Here is a 27,867-nt window from a genome sequence, read left to right as displayed (position 1 = left end):
ACCCAGGCAGACACGGGGAGAAACTCCACACAGACAGTGACCCGAGCCGGGAATCGAACCCGGGACCCCGGAGCTGTGAGACAGCAGTGCTAACCCACTGTGCTACCGTGCCGCCCAATACGTGGAAACAATTCCCCGCACAATAAATGATACGCGTTCCTAATTACTTGCTGTCCCTGTGTGCCGGCCTTTTGACATTCGCGCACAAGGACACCCAGATCCCTCTGCACCTCAGAGCTCTGCCACCTCTCGCCGTTTAGACAATGAGCTTGTTTTATATTCTTGCTCCCGAAACGGACCCGTGCCCACGTGTTAAAACTGCATCCGCCCACTCACCAGGCCCTATCTTTGAGTCCCATTGCAGCCACCTTGTGTCGTCATACTTCCCTAAACCACCACCACCACCGGCGAGACTGCTCCTCGCGTTGTCGAGCGCGCAGGAGGGGGGAAACCTTTGGCGTGGGGGGGGGGGGGAGACGGGGGAGGGAGGCAGAGAGCGTAAACACGCGGCGGCGCACAACGCCAATCGGAAAGCTCACCTACTCCGTGAGGGTGAGGTGCTCCTGGAAGATGAGGAGTTCTGTGAGGTGGAGGAACTCCGGGTCCTCCGGTGCTTGCGAGGAGGCGAATGGGTCGGGCTCCTGGGGGACAAGGATTCAGAGTTTAAATCCGGAGGCTTTTCACTCAACCCAGCCAGTTAGAATCATAGAAACCCTACAGTGCAGGAGGCGGCCATTCAGCCCATCGAGTCTGCACCGACCGCAATCCCACCCAGGCCCGACCCCCACATATTTTACCCGCTAATCCCTCTAACCTACACATCCCAGGACTCTAAGGGGCAATTTTTAACCTGGCCAATCAACCTAACCCGCACATCTTTGGACTGTGGGAGGAAACCGGAGCACCCGGAGGAAACCCACGCAGACACGGGGAGAATGTGCAAACTCCACACAGACAGTGACCCGAGCCGGGAATCGAACCCGGGACCCTGGAGCTGTGAAGCAGCAGTGCTAACCACTATGCTACCGTGACGCCCCATCTCCCTCCGCGCACCCCCCGACCCCCACCGTGACATTCTGTGGCATTACCATCGCTGAATCCCCCCCCCCCCCCCCGACTATCAACATCCTGGGGGGGTTCCCATTGAACAGGAACTGAACTGGGTCCCGGCCGTATCAATCCTGTGGCTCCCAGAGCAGGTCAGAGGCTGGGAATCCTGCGGAGAGTCATTCGCCTCCCGACTCCCCCCTCCCCGGCCCAAATCCTGTCCCACCATCGTTTGCAGAGGGACCTGGGGGTCCTTGTGCATGAATCGCAAAAACTCAGTTTGCAGGAGCAGCGGGTGATCAGGAAGGCAAATGGAAGGTTGGCCTTTATCGCGAGGGGGATGGAGAATAAAAGCAGGGAGGTCTTGCTGCAACTGTACAGGGCACTGGTGAGGCCGCAACTGGAGTAGAACTTAGAAAACTACAGCACAAAACAGGCCCTTCGGCCCCACAAGTTGTGCCGAACATATCCCTACCTTTTAGGCCTACCTATAACCCTCCATCCTATTAAGTCCCATGTACTCATCCAGGAGTCTCTTAAAAGACCCTATTGAGTTCGCCTCCACTGACGGCAGCCGAATCCACTCGCCCACCACCCTCTGTGTGAAAAGCTTCCCCCTCACATTTCCCCTGTACCTACCCCCCAGCACCTTAAACCTGTGTCCTCTCGTAGCAGCCATTTCCACCCTGGGAAAAAGCCTCTTGAGAGTCCACCCGATCTATGCCTCTCAACATCTTATATACCTCTATTAGGTCTCCTCTCATCCTACGTCTCTCCAAGGAGAAAAGACCGAGCTCCCTCAGCCTATCCTCATAAGGCATGCCACTCAATCCAGGCAACATCCTTGTAAATCTCTTCTGCACCCTTTTCCACATCCTTCCTGTCATGAGGCGACCAGAACTGAGCACAGTACTCCAAGTGGGGTCTGACGAGGGTCTTATATAGCTGCATCATTATCCCCGGACTCCTAAACTCAATCCCTCGATTGATAAAGGCCAGCACACCATACGCCTTCTTAACCACCTCCTCCACCTGCGGGGCCGATTTTAGAGTCCTATGGACCCGGACCCCAAGGTCCTTCTGATCCTCTACAGTACTAAGAGTCTTTCCCTTTCTATTGTACTCCTTCATCCCATTTGACCTGCCAAAATGGACCACTACGCATTTATCTGGGTTGAAGTCCATCTGCCACTTCTCCGCCCAGTCTTGCATCCTATCTATGTCCCTCTGTAACTTCTGACATCCCTCCAGACTATCCACAACCCCACCAACCTTCGTGTCGTCGGCAAACTTACCAACCCATCCCTCCGCTTCCTCATCCAGGTCATTTATGAAAATGACAAACAGCAAGGGTCCCAGAACAGATCCCTGGGGCGCACCACTGGTGACCGACCTCCATTTAGAAAAAGACCCATCTATACCCACTCTCTGCCTCCTTTGGGCAAGCCAGTTCTGGATCCACCGGGCAGCAGCCCCTTGGATCCCATGCCCTCTCACTTTTTCTAGAAGCCTTGCATGGGGGACCTTATCAAACGCCTGGCTAAAATCCATATAAACCACATCTACCGCCTTCCCTTCGTCAATGTGTTTAGTCACATTTTCGAAGAACTCAACCAGGCTCGTAAGGCACAATCTGCCTTTGACAAAGCCATGCTGAGTATTCTTGAGCATACTAAACCTCTCTAAATGCTCATAAATCTTGTCCCTCAGGATCTTCTCCATCAGCTTACTAACCACTGAGGTTAGACTCACCGGTCGGTAATTTCTTGGGTTATCCCTATTCCCCTTCTTGAAAATAGGAACCACATCCGCAATCCTCCAATCCTCCAGCACTTCTCCCGTCTCCATCGACGACGCAAAGATCATCGCCAGAGGCTCTGCAATCTCCTCCCTCGCCTCCCACACGAACCTGGGGTACATCCCACTCGGACCCGGCGACTTATCTATCTTGATGCCATTCAAAGATTCCAGCACAACCTCTTTGTTAAAGTCCACATACTCAATCTTTTCAGTCCACCGCAAGCCCACAGTACATCCACCCAGGTCCTTCTCCTCTGTGAAAACCGAGGCAAAATACTCATTAAGCACCTCTGCCATTTCTACTGGTTCCGTACAGACTTTCCCGCCTTCACCTTTTATAGGCCCTATTCCTTCACGTCTCATTCTTTTACTCTTCACATATTTATAGAACACCTTAGGGTTTTCCTTAATCCTACCTGCCAAGGCCTTCTCGTGACCCCTTCTGGCTCTCCTAATTTCCTTCTTTAGTCCCTTCCTACAACCCGTATACTCATCTAGATCCCTATCTTCGCCAAGCTCCCTGAACCTTTTGTACGCTTTCCTTTTCTTCTCGACTAGGTCCCGCACAGCTTTCGTGCACCACGGTTCCTTTAACCTACCCTGTCTGCTCGGAACGTTGTCCTGTAGAACTCTAGACAGACATTTCTGGAAAAACTGCCACCTCTCTTCAATACATTTCCCCAAGAATACCTCCTTCCAATTTACTCCTCTAATTTGCTGCCTTATGTCTTCATATTTCCCCTTACTCCATGAGTATTCTTGAGCATACTAAACCTCTCTAAATGCTCATAAATCTTGTCCCTCAGGATCTTCTCCATCAGCTTACCAACCACTGAGGTTTGCTTTCCTAGCTTGCCTGATCCTCTCTTTTTCCAATGCAAGCATAAAGGAGATAAAGTTATGATCGCTATCCCCAAGATGCTCTCCCACTGAGAGATCTGACACCTGTCCAGGTTCATTGGTCAGTATCAGATCAAGTACAGCCTCTCCTCTTGTAGGCTTGTCCACAGGCTGTGTCAGGAAACCCTCCTGAACACACCTAACAAACTCCTCCCCATCCAATCCCCTTACCCTAGGGATATTCCAATCTATGTTTGGGAAATTAAAGTCTCCCATCACAACAACTCTGCCAATACTGCATCTCTCCAGGATCTGTTTCCCTATCTGCTCCTCCACCTCCCTGTCACTATTGGACGGCCTATAGAAAACTCCCAGCAAAGTGATCGACCCCTTCCCACTCCGAACTTCCACCCACAGAGACTCTGTGGACAATCCCTCCACAGCATACACCTTCTCTACAGCTGTGACACTATCCCTGATCAGCAGTGCCACTCCACCCCCTCTCTTGCCTCCCTCCCTGTCCTTCCTGAAACATCTGAATCCCGGCACCTGGAGTATCCAGTCCTGTCACTGAGACATCCAAGTCTCCGTAATGGCCACCACATCACGCTGCCAGGCATCGATCCACGCTCTGAGCTCATCCCCTTTATTCACTCTCCTCCTGGCATTAAAGTAAACACATCTCAATCCTTTGGTCTGAGCACTCCCCTTCTCTATTCCCCCGTCCATCCTCCCTCTTGCCCCGTCTATAACCCTTCTCTGTTTGCGAACTAACTCCCTCGCTCCCAGTCTCCTCGTCTCAATCCCCTCCCCCCAACCCATCTAGTTTAAACTCTCCCCAGTAGCCTTAGCCAACCTTCCCGCCAGGATATTGGTCCCCCTGGGATTCAAGTGCCTCCCGTTTTTTGTGTACAGGTCACACCTGCCCCTGAAGAGGCCCCAATGGTCCAGGAACCTGAATCCCTGCCCCAGTCCCTCAGCCACACGTTCATCCTCCACCTCACTCCATTCCTGCCCTCACCTTCCCGTGGCACAGGCAGTAATCCTGAGATTACTACCTTTGCTTTCCTCCTTCTCAGCTATCTCCCTAATTCCCTATACTCTCTTTTCATGACCCCTTCCTTTCCACATCAGCGGTACGAATATGTACCGCTACCTCTGGCTCCTCTCCCTCCCCCCTCAGGATTTCCGGGAGTCGACCAGCGACATCCTGGATCCCGGCCCCAGGGAGGCAGACCACCATCCAAGACTCCCGCCTGCCTCCGCAAAAACGCCCTGTCCGACCCCCTTACTGTCGAGTCCCCGATTAGCACTGCCTTCCTCCTCTTTTCCTTAGCCCTCTGAGTTACAGGGCCGGACTCCACTCCGGAGACACGGCCACTGCTGCTTCCCCCAGGCGGGCTGTCCTCCCCAGCAGTACTCAGGCAGGAGTACTTGTTGTGTAGGGGCACATCCACCTGGGGTGCTCTCAATCACCCGAGCTTTACCCTTCCCGGCCGTCACCCACTTGGCCTCCTCCCGTGGCCCTGGTGTGACCTCCTGATGATAGCTCTTGTCTCTTGTAGAGAGTTGTTTTTCAAACTGGAGGCCTGTGACCAGCGGTGTGCCTCAGGGATCAGTGCTGGGCCCACTGTTATTTGTCATTTATATGAATGATTTGGATGAGAATATAGGGGGCATGGTTAGTAAGTTTGCAGATGACACCAAGATTGGTGGCATGGTGGACAGTGAGGAAGGTTATCTCCCGATTGCAATGGGATCTTGATCAATTGGGCCAGTGGGCTGACGAATGGCAGATGGAGTTTAATTTAGATGAATTTAAGGTGATGCATTTTGGTCGATCGAACCAGGGCAGGACTTACTCAGTTAATGGTCGGGCGTTGGGGAGAGTTACAGAACAAAGAGATCCAGGGGTACAGGTTCATAGTTCCTTAAAAGTGGAGTCACAGGTGGACAGAGTGGTGAAGAAGGCATTCGACATGCTTGGTTTCATCGGTCAGAACATTCAATACAGGAGTCGGGACGTCTTGTTGAAGTTGTACAAGACATTGGTAAGGCCACACTTGGAATACTGTGTACAGTTCTGGTCACCCTATTATAGAAAGGATATTATTAAACTAGAAAGAGTGCAGAAAAGATTTACGAGGATGCTACCGGGACTTGATGGTTTGAGTTATGAGGAGAGGCTGGATAGGACATAGAACAGTACAGCACAGAACAGGACAGCACAGAACAGGCCCTTCGGCCCACGATGTTGTGCCAAGCTTTATCTGAAACCAAGATCAAGCTATCCCACTCCCTATCATCCTGGTGTGCTCCATGTGCCTATCCAATAACCCCTTAAATGTTCCTAAAGTGTCTGACTCCACTATCACTGCAGGCAGTCCATTCCACACCCCAACCACTCTCTGCGTAAAGCACCTACCTCTGATATCCTTCCTGTATCCCCCACCACGAACCCTATAGTTATGCCCCCTTGTAATAGCTCCATCCACCCGAGGAAATAGTCTTTGAACGTTCACTCTATCTATCCCCTTCATCATTTTATAAACCTCTATTAAGTCTCCCCTCAGCCTCCTCCGCTCCAGAGAGAACAGCCCGAGCTCCCGCAACCTTTCCTCATAAGACCTACCCTCCAAACCAGGCAGCATCCTGGTAAATCTCTGCACTCTTTCCAGCGCTTCCACATCCTTCATATAGTGAGGTGACCAGAACTGCACACAATATTCCAAATGTGGTCTCACCAAGGTCCTGTACAGTTGCAGCATAACCCCACGGCTCTTAAATTCCAACCCCCTGTTAATAAAAGCTAACACACTATAGGCCTTCTTCACAGCTCTACCCACTTGAGTGGCAACCTTTAGCGATCTGTGGATATGAACCCCAAGATCTCTCTGTTCCTCCACAGTCTTCAGAACCCTACCTTTGATAGACTGGGACTTCTTACTCTGGAGCGTAGGAGGCTGAGGGGTGACCTTATAGAGGTCTATAAAATAATGAGGGGCACAGATCAGCTAGATAGTCAATATCTTTTCCCAAAGGTAGGGGAGTCTAAAACTAGAGGGCAGAGGTTTAAGGTGAGAGGGGAGAGATACAAAAGGGTCCAGAGGGGGCAGTTTTTTCACACAGAGGGTGGTGAGTGTCTGGAACGAGCTGCCGGAGGCAGTAGTAGAGGCGGGTACAATTTTGTCTTTTAAAAAACGTTGAGACAGTTACATGGGTATAGAGGGATATGGGCCAAATGTGGGCAATTGGGATTAGCTTAGGGGTTTTTAAAAAAAGGGGCAGCACGGACAAGTTGGGCCGAAGGGCCTGTTTCCATGCTGTAAACCCTCTATGACCATCCAGGACAAAGCAGCCCCTCCCCTCCCCTCTTCACCAACACGCTAACCCCCACCTTCAACACTCACTCCCTCCACCACCCACGCACAGCGGCAGCCGGTGTGAACCGTCTACAAGGTGCCCCGCAGCGACTCGCCAAGGCTCCTTCCTCAGCGCCTTCCAAACCCGCCACCTCCACCCATCGAGAAGGGCAAGGCGGGGGGCGGTGGGGAAGCAGACGCATGGGGAACACCCACCGCCTGCAAGATCCCGCTCCGAGTCTCCCCATCCTCACTTGGAAATACATCAGCCGTTCCTTCAGTGCGGCTGGGATACAAATCCTGGAACTCCCTCCCTAACAGCGATGTGGGTGTACCTACACCACACACACACACACATGGGGATGGCAGCGGGCTCAAGATGGCAGCTCACCCAACCCCTTATCGAGGGGGGAGCAATTAGGGACGTCCACATCCCACCTCTGGTCCCTGGCGGGAGGTTAAGGGTCAGCGGCCTGGAGACTTGGGGGCCTGAGGGGGAAAATGGCCTTCAGGAAGGTTCCGGAGGAAGTTGCTGAGTCTCACCTCTTTCTCTTTTTGTCCTTGTTGGCACGTTTGCTCTTGGGGCTCGTGGACCTGTGGAGGTGGAGGAGGAGTTAGGCGGTTGCCCGAACAGAGCTCCCTCGAGGCAGCCTCAACCCGCTGGAACCCCGATTCCTGCGTCACTCTCTGATCCCCGACCCGCTGCTCCGCCGAAACTCTGCGGCCCCCGTCCCGGGACTCACAGCACATCCCCGTCACCCTCTCCCGCAGACCCACACCCTCCCCCGGCCCAGTAACGCCTCCATCTTGTAACTTCACCCACAATTTCAAACTCCTCCTGGACTACGCTGGGCCTCCCTATCACGACACCCTCCACCAACCCCCCCTCCCTATCGCTACACCCTCCACCAACCCCCCCTCCCTATCACGACACCCTCCACCAACCCCCCCTCCCTATCGCTACACCCTCCACCAACCCCCACACCCCCTCCCTATCGCTACACCCTCCACCAACCCCTACAACCCCTCCCTATCGCTACACCCTCCACCAACCCCCACACCCCCTCCCTATCGCTACACCCTCCACCAGCCCCTACACCCCCTCCCTATCACGACACCCTCCACCAACCGCTACACCCCCTCCCTATCGCTACACCCTCCACCAACCCCTACACCCCCTCCCGATCTCTGTAACCTCCTCCAGCCCCTACACCCCCTCCCTATCGCTACACCCTCCACCAACGCCCACACCCCCTCCCTATCGCTACACCCTCCACCAACCCCCCCAACCGATCGCTACACCCTCCACCAACCCCGACACCCCCTCCCTATCGCTACACTCTCCACCAACCCCCCCTCCCTATCACTACACCCTCCACCAACCCCGACACCCCCTCCCTATCGCTACACCCTCCACCAACCCCCACACCCCCTCCCTATCGCTACACCCTCCACCAACCCCGACACCCCCTCCCTATCGCTACACCCTCCACCAACCCCGACACCCCCTCCCTATCGCTACACCCTCCACCAACCCCGACACCCCCTCCCTATCACGACACCCTCCACCAACCCCTACACCCCCTCCCTATCGCTACACCCTCCACCAACCCCTACACCCCCTCCCTATCACTGCACCCTCCACCAACCCCGACACCCCCTCCCTATCGCTACACCCTCCACCAACCCCTACACCCCCTCCCTATCGCTACACCCTCCACCAACTCCTACACCCCCTCCCTATCACTACACCCTCCACCAACCCCTACACCCCCTCCCTATCGCTACACCCTCCACCAACCCCGACACCCCCTCCCTATCACTGCACCCTCCACCAACCCCGACACCCCCTCCCTATCGCTACACCCTCCACCAAACCCCACACCCCCTCCCTATCGCTACACCCTCCACCAACCCCAACACCCCCTCCCTATCGCTACACCCTCCACCAACCCCTACACCCCCTCCATATCGCTACACCCTCCACCAACCCCCCCTCCCTATCGCTACACCCTCCACCAACACCGACACACCCTCCCTATCGCTACACCCTCCACCAACCCCGACACCCCCTCCCTATCGCTGCACCCTCCACCAACCCCCCCTCCCTATCACTGCACCCTCCACCAACCCCCACACCCCCTCCCTATCGCTACACCCTCCACCAACCCCCCCTCCCTATCGCTGCACCCTCCACCAACCCCACACCCCCTCCCTATCGCTACACCCTCCACCAACCCCGACACTCCCTCCCTATCGCTACACCCTCCACCAACCCCCCTCCCTATCGCTGCACCCTCCACCAACCACCCCTCCCTATCGCTACACCCTCCACCAACCCCCCCTCCCTATCGCTACACCCTCCACCAACCCCTACACCCCCTCCCTATCGCTACACCCTCCACCAACCCCCACACCCCCTCCCTATCGCTACACCCTCCACCAACCCCTACACCCCCTCCCTATCGCTACACCCTCCACCAACCCCGACACCCCCTCCCTATCGCTACACCCTCCACCAACCCCGACACCCCCTTCCTATCACTACACCCTCCACCAACCCCTACACCCCCTCCATATCGCTACACCCTCCACCAACCCCGACAACCCCCTCCCTATCGCTACATCCTCCACCAACCCCGACAACCCCCTCCATATCGCTACACCCTCCACCAACCCCGACACCCCCTCCCTATCGCTACACCCTCCACCAACCCCGACACCCCCTCCCTATCGCTACACCCTCCACCAACCCCGACACCCCCTTCCTATCACTACACCCTCCACCAACCCCGACACCCCCTCCCTATCGCTACACCCTCCACCAACCCCTACACCCCTCCCTATCGCTACACCCTCCACCAACCCCGACACCCCCTTCCTATCACTACACCCTCCACCAACCCCGACACCCCCTTCCTATCGCTGCACCCTCCACCAACCCCTACACCCCCTCCCTATCGCTACACCCTCCACCAACCCCTACACCCCCTCCCTATCGCTACACTCTCCACCAACCCCGACACCCCCTCCCTATCGCTACACCCTCCACCAACCCCTACACCCCCTCCCTATCGCTACACCCACCAGCCCTGACACCCCCTCCCTATCGCTACACCCTCCACCTACCCCTACACCCCCTCCCTATCGCTACACCCTCCACCAACTCCTACACCCCCTCCCTATCGTTACACCCTCCACCAACCCCTACACCCCCTCCCTATCGCTACACCCTCCACCAACCCCCCCTCCCTATCGCTACACCCTCCACCAACCCCCCCTCCCTATCGCTGCACCCTCCACCAACCCCCACACCCCCTCCCTATCGCTACACCCTCCACCAACCCCTACACCCCTCCCAATCTTGGAAACCTCCTCCAGCCTCTTACACCACTCCCTATCTCTGTAACCTCCTCCAGCCCCTACACCCCTCCCTATCTCTGTAACCTCCTCCAGCCCCTTCACCCCTCCCTATCTCTGTAGGGAGATAGGGTGCGGTGTAGGGGGCGGGAGGTGGTGACGGAGGGGTGTAGGTGGCTGGAGGAGGTTACAGAGATAGGGAGGGGGTGTAGGGGCTGGAGGAGGTTACAGAGATAGGGAGGGGGTGTAGGGGCTGGGGGAGGTTACAGAGATAGGGAGGGGGTGTAGGGGGCTGGAGGAGGCTACAGTGATAGGGGTGTAGGTGGCTGGAGGAGGTTACAGAAATAGGGAGGGGGTGTAGGGAGCTGGAGGAGGTGACAGATGAGTGAGTGTCAGGGGACTTGAGGAGGTTCCAGAGATGGTGTAGGGGGCTGAAGGGGGTTACAGAGATAGGGAGGGGTGGAGGGGGCTGGATGAGGTTACAGAGATAGGGAGGGGGCGTAGGGGCTGAAGGGGGATTACAGAGATAGGGAGGGGGTGTAGGGGCTGAAGGGGGATTACAGAGATAGGGAGGGGGTGTAGGGGCTGGAGGAGGTTACAGAGATAGGGAGGGGTGTAGGGGCTGAAGGGGGATTACAGAGATAGGGAGGGGGTGTAGGGGCTGGAGGAGGTTACAGAGATAGGGAGGGGGTGAAGGGGCTGGAGGAGGTTACAGAGATAGGGAGGGGTGTAGGGGCTGGAGGAGGTTACAGAGACAGGGAGGGGGTGTGGGGGTCGGGCGTGGAGGAGGTTACAGAGATAGGGAGGGGGTGTAGGGGGCTGGAGGAGGTTACAGAGATAGGGAGGGGTGCAGGGGGCTGGAGGAGGTTACAGGGATAGTGAGGGGGTGTAGGGGGCTGGAGGAGGTTACAGAGATAGGGAGGGGGTGTAGGGGGCTGGAGGAGGTTATAGAGATAGGGAGGGGGTGTAGGGGGCTGGAGGAGGTTACAGAGATAGGGAGGGGGTGTGGGGGTTAGTGGAGGGTGCAGCGATAGGGAGGGGGTGTAGGGGGCTGGAGGAGGTTACAGAGATAGGGAGGGGGTGTAGGGGGCTGGAGGAGGTTACAGAGATAGGGAGGGGGTGTAGGGGGCTGGAGGGGGTTACAGAGATAGGGAGGGGGTGTAGGGGGCTGGAGGAGGTTACAGAGATAGGGAGGGGGTGTAGGGGCTGGAGGAGGTTACAGAGATAGGGAGGGGGTGTAGGGGGCTGGAGGGGGTTACAGAGATAGGGAGGGGGTGTCGGGGGCTGGAGGGGGTTACAGAGATAGGGAGGGGGTGTCGGGTGTATTTTATCGTATTCACGGGGTTACAGTTAGGGAACGAGCTCGCTTTAAGTCTTGCGGCCCTCTGAGACGGAGTTGGGACACTCACATGGCCCATTCGCCGTCCTAGGTTGCCCCTCACTGGGATAGGTACGTGCAGTGGTGGGGAGGGGGGATTAACGGTGAGGGGTCTGCATCGACGGGATAAAACATTTCCTTACCTGTGTTTCTTTTTGCTTTTCGATTTGGACTGGGATCTACGGATGAGAGAGAGAGAGAGAGAGAGAGAGAGAGAGGGAGGTTAAAAGCTGCCGACGGAGGTGTGACATAACCAGAGAAACCCTCCAGCACAGAGAGAGGCCATTCGGCCCATCGAGTCTGCACCGACCACAATCCCACCCAGGCCCTCCCCCGCTATCCCGACACATTTACCCACTAATCCCTCTAACCTACACATCTCAGGACACTGAGGGGCAATTTTAGCATGGCCAGTCCACCCTAACCCGCACATCTTTTGGACTGTGGGAGGAAACCGGAGCACCCGGAGGAAACCCACGCAGACACGGGGAGAATGTGCAGACTCCGCACAGACAGTGACCCGAGACCGGGAATCGAACCCAGGTCCCTGGAGCTGTGAGGCAGCAGTGCTAACCCGCTGTGCTATCCCATTTATTCCTTCGTGTCACAAGTCGGCCGACATTAACACTGCAATGAAGTTACTGTGAAAATCCCCTCGTCGCCACACTGCGGCGCCTGTTCGGGTAACACTGAGGGAGAATTTAACACGTCTTTCGGACTGTGGGGGGAAACCGGAGCACCCGGAGGAAACCCACGCAGACACGGGGAGAACGTGCAGACTCCGCACAGACAGTGACCCGAGACCGGGAATCGAACCCAGGTCCCTGGAGCTGTGAGGCAGCAGTGCTAACCCGCTGTGCCACTCCCTGTCCCTTCGTGACTGACCCTGAAGGCGAGGGGGGCAAGTCCGACTGCGGACACACACCTGCTTTTCTTCTTGAAACTCTTTTTCTTCTTCTCCTTTGAGCGAGCCGATGGACTGGCAGACCTGCAAGCACATAAACGGGACACGTTACAGGAACCGGGCGACAAGGGTCCGTCCCCCCGTCCCCCCATCGGCCTGCTCCCCCATCCCCACTTCCTGCAGCCTCCTGATCAGAGAGCGAACTCGGCTCTCTCTCCAGTCCACCCACTCCTCATCCACCTCTGACCGTGCGGCCAAATCTCCCTCCCAGTTTGCTGACGGCACCACCGTAGTGGGTCGGATCTCAAACAATGACGAGACGGAGAACAGGAGTGAGATAGAGAATCTGGTGAACTGGCAACAATAATCTCTACCTCAAAAGTAGGGTTCTGAAGACTGTGGAGGAACAGAGCGATCTTGGGCTCCATATCCACAGATCTCTGAAGGTTGCCACTCAAGTGGATAGAGCTGTGAAGAAGGCCTATAGTGTGTTAGCTTTTATTAACAGGGGGTTGGAGTTTAAGAGCCGTGGGGTTATGCTGCAACTGTACAGGACCTTGGTGAGACCACATTTGGAATATTGTGTGCAGTTCTGGTCACCTCACTATAGGAAGGATGTGGAAGCGCTGGAAAGAGTGCAGAGGAGATTTACCAGGATGCTGCCTGGTTTGGAGGGTAGGCCTTATGAGGAAAGGTTGAGGGAGCTGGGGCTGTTCTCTCTGGAGCGGAGGAGGCTGAGGGGAGACTTAATAGAGGTTTATAAAATGATGAAGGGGATAGATAGAGTGAACGTTCAAAGACTATTTCCTCGGGTGGATGGAGCTATTACAAGGGGGCATAACTATAGGGTTCGTGGTGGGAGATACAGGAAGGATATCAGAGGTAGGTTCTTTATGCAGAGAGTGGTCGGGGTGTGGAATGGACTGCCTGCAGTGATAGTGGAGTCAGACACTTTAGGAACATTTAAGCGGTTATTGGATAGGCACATGGAGCACACCAGGATGATAGGGAGTGGGATAGCTTGATCTTGGTTTCAGATAAAGCTCGGCACAACATCGTGGGCCGAAGGGCCTGTTCTGTGCTGTACTGTTCTATGTTCTATAGCCCCACCAACGCCTCTACTTTCTCAGGAGGCGAAGGAAATTTGGCATGTCAGCTACGACTCTCACCAACTTTTACAGATGCACCATAGAAAGCATCCTTTCTGGTTGTATCACAGCTCGGTCTGGGGATCCTGCTCTGCCCAAGACCGCAAGGAACTACAAAGGGTCGTGAACGTAGCCCAGTCCCATCACGCAAACCAGCCTCCCATCCACTGACTCCGTCTACACTTCCCGCTGCCTCGGGGAAAAGCAGCCACATAATCAAAAACCCTCACACACACCCCGGACATTCTCTCTTCCACCTTCTTCCGTCGGGAAAAAGACACAAAAGTCTGAGGTCACGTACCGACCGACTCAAGAACAGCTTCTTCCCTGCTGCTTTTGAATGGACCGACCTCGCAATAAGTTGATCTTTCTCTACACCCCTAGCTGTGACTGTAACGCTACATTCTGCACCCTCTCCTTTCCTTCTCTATGAACGGTATGCTTTGTCTGTATAGTGCGCAAGAAACAATACTTTTCACTGTATCCCAGTACACGTGACAATAATAAATCAAATCGATCCAAGGTGGAGAGGGAAGGCAGGGGAGTGTAAAACTAGAGGGCACAGGTTTAAGGGGAGAGATACAAAAGTGTCCAGAAGGACAATTTTTTCACACAGAGGGTGGTGAGTGTCTGGAACGAGCTGCCAGAGGCAGTAGTAGAGGCGGGTACAATTTTGTCTTTTAAAAAGCATTTAGACAGTTACATGGGTACGATGGGTATAGAGGGATATGGGCCAAACGCGGGCAATTGGGACTAGCTTAGGGGTTAACAAAAGAGCAAGTTGGGCCGAAGGGGCTGTTTCCATGCTGTAAACCGCTATGGCTTTCTCTACAAGGCAGGAGTGTGATGGGACACTCCCCACTCGCCTGGATGGATGAGGCTCCCAACAACACTCGACACCATCCGGGACAAAGCAGCCCCGCTCGATCGACACGCTAACCACAAACATCCACTCCCTCCACCACCCATGCTCAGTAGCAGCAGTGTGTACCATCGACAAGATGCACTGCAGCAACTCACCGAAGACCCTCAGACAGCACCTTCCGAACCCAAGACCACTTCCATCCAGAAGGACAAGGGCAGCAGATACATGGGGAACACCCACCACCTGCAGGTTCCCCTCCGAGCCACTCACCATCCCGGAGATATAATCGGCCGTTCCTTCGCAGTTGCCGGGTCAAAATCCTGGAATTCCCTCCCGGACGCCATTGTGGGTCAACCCACAACACGGGAACTGCAGCGATTCAAGATGGCGGCTCACCACCACCTTCTCAAGGGGCAACTAGGGATGGGCAATAAATGCTGGACAGCCAGCGACCCCCATGTCCCAGGAATGAATAACAAAGTAATAGAATGCTCACATAGAAACCCCACAGTGCAGAAGGAGGCCATTCGGTCCATCGAGTCTACACCGACCACAATCCCACCCAGGCCCTACCCCCACAACACCATGGATTTACCCTCGCTAATCCCCCTGACACCAAGGGACAATTTAGCATGGCCAATCCACCTAACCTGCACATCTTTGGACACTAAGGGGCAATTTAGCATGGCCAATCCACCTAACCTGCACATCTTTGGACACTAAGGGGCAATTTAGCATGGCCAATCCACCTAACCTACACATCTTTGGACACTAAGGGGCAATTTAGCATGGCCAATCCACCTAACCTACACATCTTTGGACACTAAGGGGCAATTTAGCATGACCAATCCCCCTAACCTGCACATCTTTGGACATTAAGGGGCAATTTAGCATGGCCAATCCACCTAACCTGCACATCTTTGGACACTAAGGGGCAATTTAGCATGGTCAATCCACCCAACCTACACATCTTTGGACACTAAGGGGCAATTTAGCATGGCCAATCCCCCTAACCTACACATCTTTGGACACTAAGGGGCAATTTAGCATGGCCAATCCCCCTAACCTGCACATCTTTGGACACTAAGGGGCAATTTAGCATGGCCAATCCACCCAACCTACACATCTTTGGACACTAAGGGGCAATTTAGCATGGCCAATCCCCCTAACCTACACATCTTTGGACACTAAGGGGCAATTTAGCATGGCCAATCCCCCTAACCTGCACATCTTTGGACACTAAGGGACAATTTAGCATGGCCAATCCACCTAACCTACACATCTTTGGACACTAAGGGGCAATTTAGCATGACCAATCCCCCTAACCTGCACATCTTTGGACACTAAGGGACAATTTAGCATGGCCAATCCACCCAACCTACACATCTTTGGACACTAAGGGGCAATTTAGCATGGCCAATCCCCCTAACCTACACATCTTTGGACACTAAGGGGCAATTTAGCATGGCCAATCCCCCTAACCTGCACATCTTTGGACACTAAGGGACAATTTAGCATGGCCAATCCACCTAACCTACACATCTTTGGACACTAAGGGGCAATTTAGCATGACCAATCCCCCTAACCTGCACCTCTTTGGACACTAAGGGACAATTTAGCATGGCCAATCCACCTAACCTGCACATCTTTGGACAGTAAGGGACAATTTAGCATGGCCAATCCACCTAACCTAATCAGTCTTTCGGACTCTGGGAGGAAACTGGAGCACCCGGAGGAAACCCACGCAGACACGGGAAGAATGTGCAAACTCTGCACAGACAGTGACCCGAGCCGGGAATCGAACCTGGGTCCCCTGGCACTGTGAGGCAGCAGTGCTAACCCACTGTGCCTCCTCGCTTGAGAGATCGAATACTCGCCGCGCGTTGCCTGGTTCATCCTCACCACAGGTTTTAGATGATATATAGAACCATAGAAAATTACAGCTCAGAAACAGGCCTTTTGGCCCTTCTTGTCTGTGCCGAACCATTTTATGCCTCGTCCCACTGACCTGCACTTGGACCATATCCCTCCACACCCCTCTCATCCATGAACCCGTCCAAGTTTTTCTTAAATGTTCAAAGTGACCCCGCATTTACCACTTTATCCGGCAGCTCATTCCACACTCCCACCACTCTCTGCGTGAAGAAGCCCCCCCTAATATTCCCTTTAAACTTTTCTCCTTTCACCCTTAACCCATGCCCTCTGGTTTTTTTCTCCCCTAACCTCAGCGGAAAAAGCCTGCTTGCATTCACTCTATCGATACCCATCAAAATCTTATACACCTCTATCAAATCTCCCCTCATTCTTCTACGCTCCAGGGAATAAAGTCCCAACCTATTCAATCTCTCTCTGTAACTCAGCTTCTCAAGTCCCGGCAACATCCTTGTGAACCTTCTCTGCACTCTTTCAACCTTATTTACATCCTTCCTGTAACTAGGTGACCAAAACTGTACACAATACTCCAAATTCGGCCTCACCAATGCCTTATATAACCTTACCATAACACTCCAACTTTTATACTCGATACTCCGATTTATAAAGGCCAATGTATCAAAGGCACTCTTTACGACCCTATCCACCTGTGACGTCACTTTTAGGGAATTCTGTACCTGTATTCCCAGATCCCTCTGTTCAACTGCACTCTTCAGAGTCCTACCATTTACCCTGTACGTTCTACTTTGGTTTGTCTTTCCAAAGTGCAATATCTCACACTTGTCTGCGTTAAATTCCATTTGCCATTTTTCAGCCCATTTTTCTAGTTGGTCCAAATCCCTCTGCAAGCTTTGAAAACCTTCCTCACTGTCCACTACACCTCCAATCTTTGTATCATCAGCAAACTTGCTGATCCAATTGACCACATTATCATCCAGATCATTGATATAGATGACAAACAACAATGGACCCAACACCGATCCCTGCGGCACACCACTAGTCACAGGCCTCCACTCAGAGAAGCAATCCTCCACAACCACTCTCTGGCTTCTTCCATTGAGCCAGTGTCTAATCCAATTTACTACCTCCCCATGTATACCCAGCGACTGAAGCTTCCTAACTAACCTCCCATGAGGGACCTTGTCAAAGGCCTTGCTGAAATATGTTGGAAGAGAAGACGGGAGGGGCCGGGGTGGGGGTATTATCTGGCAAGCCAAGGTTTATCAGAACATTGCCCTGACGAACCGGGAACCTTTGGCTCTCCCAAGCAACCCGGGGTAATTCCGACCCACAAAAAACAAATCGGCGTGAAGGCTTGGACATGTCCCTTTTGTTTGCACAGAACAAGTCCTCCTCCCCCGCAGGCTCCAAACATGTACAAATCAGCCACGTCACTGTTTATGGGAAGTTGGTCGTCATGGGGTGGGGGGGAACAGTGCGGTGCAGAGCACCGGGGGAGAGGGGGGGACCGGAACGGGGGAGAACCGGAACGGGAGGGGGACCGGAGTGGGAGAGGGGGGGGGGGATTTGAACAAAGAAACAAACACCCAGCTGAAGATTCCCCGTGTCAGTCACGTCTCCCAAACCCTCGGCTGCCCTCCCCCCGAGCGACTCGCCACCCCCACACTCACCGCCCCCGGCTCCGACCTTTCTTCTTCTTCCTCCGTTTGGGCGACGGGGAACGCGACCGGATCGGCTCTCGGATGATGCTGCGGACAAGAGAATTTGAGTGTTTCTTTCAGAAAGACAAGTACTGTCGAAGTTTTCCATCTCGCACGCACCAGGAACAGAGGCAAGAATGGCAAATCTCAAAGGCGGCAATATAGAACTTTAGATAGGCCGCACTTGGAATATTGTGTTCAATTCTGGTCGCCACACTACCAGAAGGATGTGGAGGCTTTGGAGGGGGTACAGAAAAGATTTACCAGGATGTTGCCCGGAGGGCATTAGCTATGAGGAGAGGTTGGAGAAACTTGGTTTGTTCTCACTGGAGCGACGGAGGTTGAGGGGAGACCTGATAGAAGTCTACAAGATTATGAGGGACAGAGTGGATAGTCAGCTTTTTCACGAAGGGGGAGGGGGGGCCCAGTGGGAGGTGGTGGAAGGTGTCAGACGGGGGGTGGGGTGGGCAAGGTGCCGGGTGGGGGTGGGGCAGGTGCCAAGTTTGGGGGGGGGGGGGGGGGACTGGGTGGGAGGCGGGGGAGAGGGCACCGGATAGGCCAGAGGGGAGGCGCTTGCATGGGTGGGGGAGGCGCCGGGTTTGGGGGGCGGGGCGGGGGGGGGGGGGGGGGGGGGGGGGAGACGAGAGAGGAAGGGTGCCAGAAGTGGGTGTGGGGGGGGGGGGGGGGGGCGGGGGGAGGGGGGGGCGCGCCAGAGGTGGGGGGGGGAGAGGGCGCCAGAGGTGGGGGGGGGGGAGAGGGCGCCAGAGGTGGGGGGGGGGGGAGAGGGCGCCAGAGGTGGGGGGGGGGGGGAGAGGGCGCCAGAGGTGGGGGGGGGGAGAGGGCGCCAGAGGTGGGGGGGGGAGAGGGCGCCAGAGGTGGGGGGGGGAGAGGGCGCCAGAGGTGGGGGGGGGAGAGGGCGCCAGAGGTGGGGGGGGGAGAGGGCGCCAGAGGTGGGGGGGGGAGAGGGCGCCAGAGGTGGGGGGGGGGGAGAGGGCGCCAGAGGTGGGGGGGGGGGGAGAGGGCGCCAGAGGTGGGGGGGGGAGAGGGCGCCAGAGGTGGGGGGGGGGGGAGAGAGGGCGCCAGAGGTGGGGGGGGGGGGGGAGAGAGGGCGCCAGAGGTGGGGGGGGGGGGGGGGAGAGGGCGCCAGAGGTGGGGGGGGGGGGAGAGGGCACCAGAGGTGGGTGGGGGAGAGGGCACCAGAGGTGGGGGGGGGGAGAGGGCGCCAGAGGTGGGGGGGGGGAGAGGGCGCCAGAGGTGGGGGGGGGGGGGGGAGAGGGCGCCAGAGGTGGGGGGGGGGAGAGGGCGCCAGAGGTGGGGGGGGGGAGATGGCGCCAGAGGTGGGGGGGGGGAGAGGGCGCCAGAGGTGGGGGGGGGAGAGGGCGCCAGAGGTGGGGGGGGGGAGAGGGCGCCAGAGGTGGGGGGGGGAGAGGGTGCCAGAGGTGGGGGGGGGAGAGGGCGCCAGAGGTGGGGGGGGGGGAGAGGGCGCCAGAGGTGGGGGGGGGGGGAGAGGGCGCCAGAGGTGGGGGGGGGGGAGAGGATGCCAGAGGTGGGGGGGGGGAGAGGGCGCCAGAGGTGGGGGGGGGGGGGGAGAGGGCGCCAGAGGTGGGGGGGGAGAGGGCGCCAGAGGTGGGGGGGGAGGGCGCCAGAGGTGGGGGGGGGGGGGGGGAGTGAGGGCGCCAGAGGTGGGGGGGGGGAGAGGGCGCCAGAGGTGGGGGGGGGGGGGGGAGAGGGCGCCAGAGGTGGGGGGGGGGGGGAGAGGGCGCCAGAGGTGGGGGGGGGGGAGAGGGCGCCAGAGGTGGGGGGGGGGGGGAGAGGGCGCCAGAGGTGGGGGGGGGGGGGGTGGGGGAGAGGGCGCCAGAGGTGGGGGGGGGGGGGGGGGGGGGAGAGGGCGCCAGAGGTGGGGGGGGGGGGGGGGGGGGGGGGAGAGGGCGCCAGAGGTGGGGGGGGGGAGAGGGCGCCAGAGGTGGGGGGGGGGGGAGAGGGTGCCAGAGGTGGGGGGGGAGAGGGTGCCAGAGGTGGGGGGGTGGGAGAGGGCGCCAGAGGTGGGGGGGGGAGAGGGCGCCAGAGGTGGGGGGGGAGAGGGCGCCAGAGGTGGGGGGGGAGAGGGCGCCAGAGGTGGGGGGGGGGGAGAGGGCGCCAGAGGTGGGGGGGGGAGAGGGCGCCAGAGGTGGGGGGGGGGAGAGGGCGCCAGAGGTGGGGGGGGGAGAGGGCGCCAGAGGTGGGGGGGGAGAGGGCGCCAGAGGTGGGGGGGGAGAGGGCGCCAGAGGAGGGGGAGGGTGATACAGCGAGAGAGAGAGAGAGAGAGCAGGTGAGGCAGAGACACAGAGAAAGTTGGGAAGGGGACACGGGGGAAAAGGCATCAGAAAGATCTCGCAGGGGTGAAGTACTTCAACCGAGATGCCCAGGGCGAGTGGCGCCAGTTGCGCCCGCCTCGCCCAGCTCCACCTACCCGTACTGCTTCTGCGGCTCGCTCTTGCTGGCTGCCTCCTGTGCGCGCCTCTTGGGGTCGAAGGAGCTTCCGTCCACGTAGCTGTCGCTGATCCCGAACGCCGCTCGGAGCAGTTCGTTCTTTTTCTCGTTGGCTTCTGCGAGTTGGTGCGTCTCGCTGACACTGAGGGAGGGTAAAACAACACCGCAGTGAGGTCCGATCCCACAACAGGAGCAAACCATTCAGCCCCTCCTGTCTCCATGCAATGAGATCCTATCTGACCCGATTGGGACACCCCTGGTCAGACCCCACCTGGAGTACTGTGCCCAGTTCCGGTCGCCCCATTACAGGAAGGATGTGGAAGCCATAGAAACGGGTGCAGAGGAGATTTACGAGGATGTTGCCGGGATTGAGTGGCATGCCTCATGAGGATAGGTTGAGAGAGCTCGGTCTATTGTCAGAGGCTACAGAAGGATACAGATAGGCTGGAAATTTGGACAAGGAAATGGCAGATGGAGTTCAATCCTGATAAATGCGAAGTGATGCATTTTGGTAGAACTAACGTCGGGGGGAGCTATACGATAAATGGCAGAACCATAAAGGGTGTAGATACGCAGAGGGACCCGGGTGTGCAAGTCCACAGATCCTTGAAGGTGACGTCACAGGTGGAGAAGGTGGTGAAGAAGGCATATGGCATGCTTGCCTTTATAGGACGGGGTATAGAGTATAAAAGTTGGGGTCTGATGTTGCGGTTGTATAGAACGTTGGTTCGGCCGCATTTGGAGTACTGCGCCCAGTTCTGGTCGCCGCACTACCAGAAGGACGTGGAGGCTTTGGAGAGAGTGCAGAGGAGGTTTACCAGGATGTTGTAAAATGATGAGGGGGATAGATAGAGTGAACGCTCAAAGACCATTTCCTCGGGTGGATGAAGCTATTACAAGGGGGCATAACGGGTGGATGGAGCTATTACAAGGGGGCATAACTATAGGGTTCGTGGTGGGAGATACAGGAAGGATATCAGAGGTAGGTTCTTTACGCAGAGAGTGGTTGGGGTGTGGAATCGAACCCAGGTCCCTGGAGCTGTGAGGCAGCAGTGCTAACCACTGTGCTACCGTACCTGGAGTATTGCGTACAGAATGGGTCCCCTTATCTCGGGAGGGATGTAAAGGTGTTCGAAAGGGCTCGGAAAAGACTGAGCAGACTGATTCCAGGAATGGACGGGGTTGCCTCACAGGGAAAGGCCGGCCCGGTTGGGCTGGTATTCGCTGGAGCTTAGAAGTCTTATCGAAGGGGGGGGGGGGGGGGAGCGGTGCAGGATGGGGCAGAGTGGCCTACGTCTGCTCCCAGTTCGAATGGTCGCAGGTCTGATCTCGCAGGGAATCAAGGCGTCCTTCAGACAGAGCATCAGGCCAACAGCACTGCGTCACAAAGCAGGATGAAGGGGCTGAATGCTCTCCTGTCACACTCCACTTCCATCACACTCGTCGTTAAAGCCTCCGATCGTGTTTGCTGATGATAAACCTTCCAACTCCATCATCCAAACTACCTGTGTTTGACATCGTGTGGAAGGAATCGGACTTCACATTCTCCTTTTCCAATCTATTATATACCTCGCTTATGCTCAGGATTTAAAAAATCCCCTCTCTCCCACTGTCAACATCCTGGGGGGGGTTCCCATTGAGCAGGAACTGAACTGGGACCCGGCCGTATCAATACTGTGGCTCCCAGAGCAGGTCAGAGGCTGGGAATCCTGCGGTGTGGAGAGTCACTCACCTCCCGACTCCCCCTCCCCGGCCCAAAATCTGTCCCACCGTCTACAAGGACACAAGTCAGGAGTGTGATGGGACACTCTCCACTCGCCTGGATGAGTGCGGCTCCCAACGACACTGGAGAAGCTCCACACCATCCAGGACAAAGCAGCCCCCCCTCCCCCCCGCTCGATCGACACGCTAACCCCCCACCTTCGACACTCACTCCCTCCACCACCGACGCACAGCGGCAGCTGTGTACACCAACTACTGGATGCCCCGCAGCGACTCGCCAAGGCTCCTTCCTCAGCACCTTCCAAACCTGCCACCTCTACCCATCCAGTGAATAACTTCAGGGGAGAGAGAGAGACACACAGACAGACAAAGGGCAACACAAACACGAGGGTAACAGGGCCACAAATAATGCCGTCGACAGGGCAGTGCAGGAGGCACTTACGTTGTACGAGCCTTTGTTTCTTCTTTACCCTGGGTACCATCTTTCTCCACCAGCATCTGTCGAAAGGTTGCCACCTTCTGTTGGATCTCCTCCTCGGAATACCTGAAGGAATGCCAGAAAAACATTCCCAACACCACAAACTGACGGCCATCAGGCAAACAACAACATGACGGTGATTCACGGGCTGTCACTAGCACGACATGGTGCTCCCACTGTGCAAAATCCCAATCCCGATCCCCTTCCCGTTCACTCCCACTGTGCAAAATCCCAATCCCGATCCCCTTCCCGTTCACTCCCACTGTGCAAAATCCCAATCCCGATCCCCTTCCCGTTCACTCCCACTGTGCAAAATCCCAATCCCGATCCCCTTCCCGTTCACTCCCACTGTACACAATCCCAATCCCCTTCCCGTTCACTCCCACTGTGCACAATCCCAATCCCCTTCCCGTTCACTCCCACTGTACACAATCCCAATCCCCTTCCCGTTCACTCCCACTGTACACAATCCCAAACCCCTTCCCGTTCACTCCCACTGTACACAATCCCAAACCCCTTCCCGTTCACTCCCACTGTACACAATCCCAAACCCCTTCCCGTTCACTCCCACTGTGCACAATCCCAATGGACCCCAAACCACTTCCCGTTCACTCCCACTGTACACAATCCCAATCCCCTTCCCGTTCACTCCCACTGTGCACAATCCCAATCCCCTTCCCGTTCACTCCCACTGTACACAATCCCAATCCCCTTCCCGTTCACTCCCACTGTACACAATCCCAAACCCCTTCCCGTTCACTCCCACTGTACACAATCCCAATCCCCTTCCCGTTCACTCCCACTGTGTACAATCCCAATCCCCTTCCCGGTGACTCCCGCCGTACACAATCCCAATGGACCAGCATCTCCCCCCTCCCCAACCCCGGACGTACCCCTGCTCCTCCATCATGTCCTCCAGCTCGATACACTTGAGCTCCACCTTGCGCTTGCGTTCGTGGTCCAGGATATCCTGGTTGGGTTTCTTCATCAGTCCCGATTCCAGCTTCTTCAGCTCCTCCTCCGACTTGTAGTCCACCCGGTCCTTCTTGTGTCGGACGGAGGAGAGGTTGCGCTGGACGTAACCGTTGGTACCGCTCCCCCGAGGGGTGGGCAGGCCAATGCCGTTATACATGACGGGGCGTCGCTGGCACTGGTCGCTGCTGGAGTGCGGGTGAGGGGACGGTTAGGAGAGGATGAGGGACACAAAAGGGCAAACAGTCAGAGAGAGAGAGTGGGCCGACAATGCTAGTTAAGTATTCAATACCCTCTCTCCCCATCACGTCCCTCGACCACCAACCTCCCCCACCGCATCACCTCCTGACTCCCCCCCCGTCCAAGGTCTGTCCCACCATCTACAAGTCGGGAGTGTGATGGGACACACTCCACTCTCCTGGATGCGTGAGGCTCCCAACAACACTGGAGAAGCTCCACACCATCCATCACGGAGCAGCATTCCAATGGACACCAAACCCCTTCCCGTTCACTCCCACTGTGCACAATCCCAAACCCCTTCCCGTTCACTCCCACTGTACACAATCCCAATCCCCTTCCCGTTCACTCCCACTGTACACAATCCCAATCCCCTTCCCGTTCACTCCCACTGTACACAATCCCAATCCCCTTCCCGTTCACTCCCACTGTACACAATCCCAATCCCCTTCCCGTTCGCTCCCACTGTACACAATCCCAATCCCCTTCCCGTTCACTCCCACTGTACACAATCCCAATGAACCCCAACCTCTTCCCGTTCACTCCCACTGTACACAATCCCAATCCCCTTCACTCCCACTGTACACAATCCCAATCCCCTTCCCGTTCACTCCCACTGTACACAATCCCAATCCCCTTCCCGTTCACTCCCACTGTACACAATCCCGAACCCCTTCCCGTTCACTCCCACTGTACACAATCCCAATCCCCTTCCCGTTCGCTCCCACTGTACACAATCCCAATCCCGAACCCCTTCCCGTTCACTCCCACTGTACACAATCCCAATCCCCGTCCCGTTCACTCCCACTGTACACAATCCCAAACCCCTTCCCGTTCACTCCCACTGTACACAATCCCAAACCCCTTCCCGTTCACTCCCACTGAACACAATCCCAATCCCCTTCCCGTTCACTCCCACTGTACACAATCCCAATCCCCTTCCCGTTCACTCCCACTGTACACAATCCGAATGGATCTAAACCCTTTCCCGTTCACTCCCACTGCACACAATCCCAATGGACCCAAACCGCTTCACTCCCTCCATCACCGACGCATCGCGGCAGCAATGTGTTCCATCCACGAGATGCAGCGACTTTGCAGAGGCTCCTTTGAGAGCACTTTCCAAACTTTCCACCCCTCCCACCTGGAAGGATGGGGAGGGGGGGGGGCAACAGATGAGTGGGGAACACCCACCGCCTGCAAGTTCACCCTCCGAGCTTCCCCCACCCCACATACATGCCACACTGACTTGGAAATAAATCGGCTGTTCCTCCACATTCACTGGGTCAAATTCCTGGAACTCCCTCCGTAACAGCGCTGTGGGTGTACCTACACCACGCACGGGGACTGCGGTGGGTTCAAGATGGCGGCTCGCCAACCACCTTCGCAAGGGGGGCAATTATCATAGAATCCCTACAGTGCAGAATGAGGCCATTCGGCCCATCGAGTCTGCACCGAACGCAATCCCACCCAGGCCCTATCCCCGTAACCCCACACATGTACCCTGCTAATCCCCCCGACACTCGGGTTAATTTAGCGCGGCCAATCCACCTAACCCGCACATTTTTGGAGTGTGGGAGGAAACCGGAGCACCCGGAGGAAACCCACGCAGACACGGGGAGAACGTGCAGAGTCTACACAGACAGTGACCCGAGGCTGGAATTGAACCTGGGTCCTTGGCGCTGAGAGACAGCAGTGCGAACCACATTTGGGGTGGTTTATATTAAATAAACATTTTTTGCTGCAGTTTTTCCTTAAGACAATAATTGTAAATGCCACTTGTGGTTTGACAGTTACCGGCTGGGTTTAGTTACAGTTTGGTTTAACACCAATTGTCTGTAATTAAAAGAGTGCTAACCACTGTCTACATCAACGGGGATGAAGTAGAAAGGATCGAGAGCTTCAGGTTTTTAGGTGTCCAGATCAGCAACAACCTGTCCTGGTCCCCCCCACGCCGACACTATAGTTAAGAAAGCCCCACTAACGCCTCTACTTTCTCAGGAGGCTAAGGAAATTCGGCATGTCAGCTACGACTCTCACCAACTTTTACAGATGCCCCATAGAAAGCATCCTTTCCGGGTGTATCACAGCTCGGTCTGGGGCTCCTGCTCTGTCCAAGACCGCAAGGAACTACAGAGTGTTGTGAATGTAGCCCAGTCCCATCACGCAAACCCTTCTCCCATCCATCGACTCTGTCTGCACTTCCCGCTGCCTCGGGGAAAAGCAGCCGGCATAATCAAGGACCCCCCACGCACCCCCGGACATTCTCTCTTCCACCTTCTTCCGTCAGGAAAAAGTCTGAGGTCACGTACCGACCGACTCAAGAACAGCTTCTTCCCCGCTGCGGTCAGACTTTTGAATGGACCGACCTCGCACTAAGTTGATCTTTCTCTACACCCCTAGCTGTGACGGTAACACTACATTCTGCACTCTCTCCACTCCTTCTCCCCTCTGTACTCTATGAACGGTATGTTTTGTCTGTATAGCGCGCAAGAAACAATACTTTTCCCTGTATCCCGATACATGTAACAATAACAAATCAAATCAAATGTGTCACCGTGTCGCCCCAGAATTAGAAACCCTACAGCACACAAAGAGGCCATTCGGCCCATCGAGTCTGCACCGACCACAATCCCACCCAGGCCCTACCCCCATATCCCGACACATTTACCCACTAATCCCTCTAACCTACGCATCCCAGGACACTAAGGGGCAATTTTTAACCTGGCCAATCAACCTAACCCGCACATCTTTGGACTGTGGGAGGAAACCGGAGCACCCGGAGGAAACCCACGCAGACACGGGGAGAATGTGCAAACTCCACACAGACAGTGACCCGAGCCGGGAATCGAACCCAGGTCCCTGGAGCTGTGAAGCAGCAGTGCTAACCACTGTGCTACCGTGCTGCTCTTAGGGGTGGTTTATGTTAAATAAACATTTTTGTGTTGCAGTTTTTCCTTCTGGTTTGACAGTTACAGGCTGGGTTTAGTTACAGTTTGGTATGGTTTAACACCAATAGTCTTGTAACTAAAAAGAGTTCACATCTTCTGTTCAAATCTGTATAGTTTAAATATTACACATCAGTCCATACAAGTTTAAATCTGTAAATCGGTTCAAACTTTATGCTGCAAATGGGGAACAGTTTACAATTTTAAAAACTAGCATTTAAAGTTTACTAGATTCACAAGTTAGGCATACATTAACACTGCAATGAAGTCACTGCGAAAATCCCCTAGCCGCCACACTCTGGCGCCTGTTCGGGGAACACTGAGGGAGAATTTAGCACGGTCAGAAGGACCTTGGGGTCCATAGGACTCTAAAATCGGCCCCGCAGGTGGAGGAGGTGGTTAAGAAGGTGTATGGTGTGTTGGCCTTTATCAATCGAGGGACTGAGTTTAGGAGTCCGGGGATAATGATGCCGCTATATAAGACCCTCGTCAGGCCCCACTTGGAGTACTGTGCTCAGTTCTGGTCGCCTCATTACAGGAAGGATGTGGAAAAGATTGAAAGGGTGCGGAGGAGATTTACAAGGATGTTGCCTGGATTGGGTGGCATGCCTTATGAGGATAGGCTGAGGGAGCTCGGTCTTTTCTCCTTGGAGAGACGTAGGATGAGAGGAGACCTAATAGAGGTATATAAGATGTTGAGGGGCATAGATCGGGTGGACTCTCAGAGGCTTTTTCCCAGGGTGG

At 55.8% G+C, this 27,867-nt stretch overlaps 1 protein-coding gene across 5 annotated transcripts in view; it reads right to left on the bottom strand.

Moving 5' to 3' along the window:
• Nucleotides 1–27,867, bottom strand: part of srrm2 (serine/arginine repetitive matrix 2) — a 66,543-nt gene that overhangs the window by 29,958 nt on the left and 8,718 nt on the right. For 4 of the 5 annotated variants that reach the window (XM_078206454.1, XM_078206457.1, XM_078206459.1 and 1 more), the window contains exons 2-9: nucleotides 23,860–24,126; nucleotides 22,931–23,032; nucleotides 20,747–20,908; nucleotides 18,268–18,345; nucleotides 12,713–12,775; nucleotides 11,931–11,966; nucleotides 7,593–7,643; nucleotides 540–641 (exon numbers count right to left, since the gene is read on the bottom strand). In XM_078206454.1, coding sequence (XP_078062580.1) covers nucleotides 540–641; nucleotides 7,593–7,643; nucleotides 11,931–11,966; nucleotides 12,713–12,775; nucleotides 18,268–18,345; nucleotides 20,747–20,908; nucleotides 22,931–23,032; nucleotides 23,860–24,098 — 833 coding nt within the window. In that variant the 5' untranslated portion in view covers nucleotides 24,099–24,126. The remainder of the gene's footprint in view (nucleotides 1–539; nucleotides 642–7,592; nucleotides 7,644–11,930; nucleotides 11,967–12,712; nucleotides 12,776–18,267; nucleotides 18,346–20,746; nucleotides 20,909–22,930; nucleotides 23,033–23,859; nucleotides 24,127–27,867) is intronic. The other variant, XM_078206455.1, reaches the window with a different exon arrangement.

Source organism: Mustelus asterias, unplaced genomic scaffold (assembly GCF_964213995.1).
Source record: "Mustelus asterias unplaced genomic scaffold, sMusAst1.hap1.1 HAP1_SCAFFOLD_1509, whole genome shotgun sequence".
NCBI lineage: Eukaryota > Metazoa > Chordata > Chondrichthyes > Carcharhiniformes > Triakidae > Mustelus > Mustelus asterias.
This window is presented reverse-complemented; position numbering and strand designations above follow the sequence as displayed.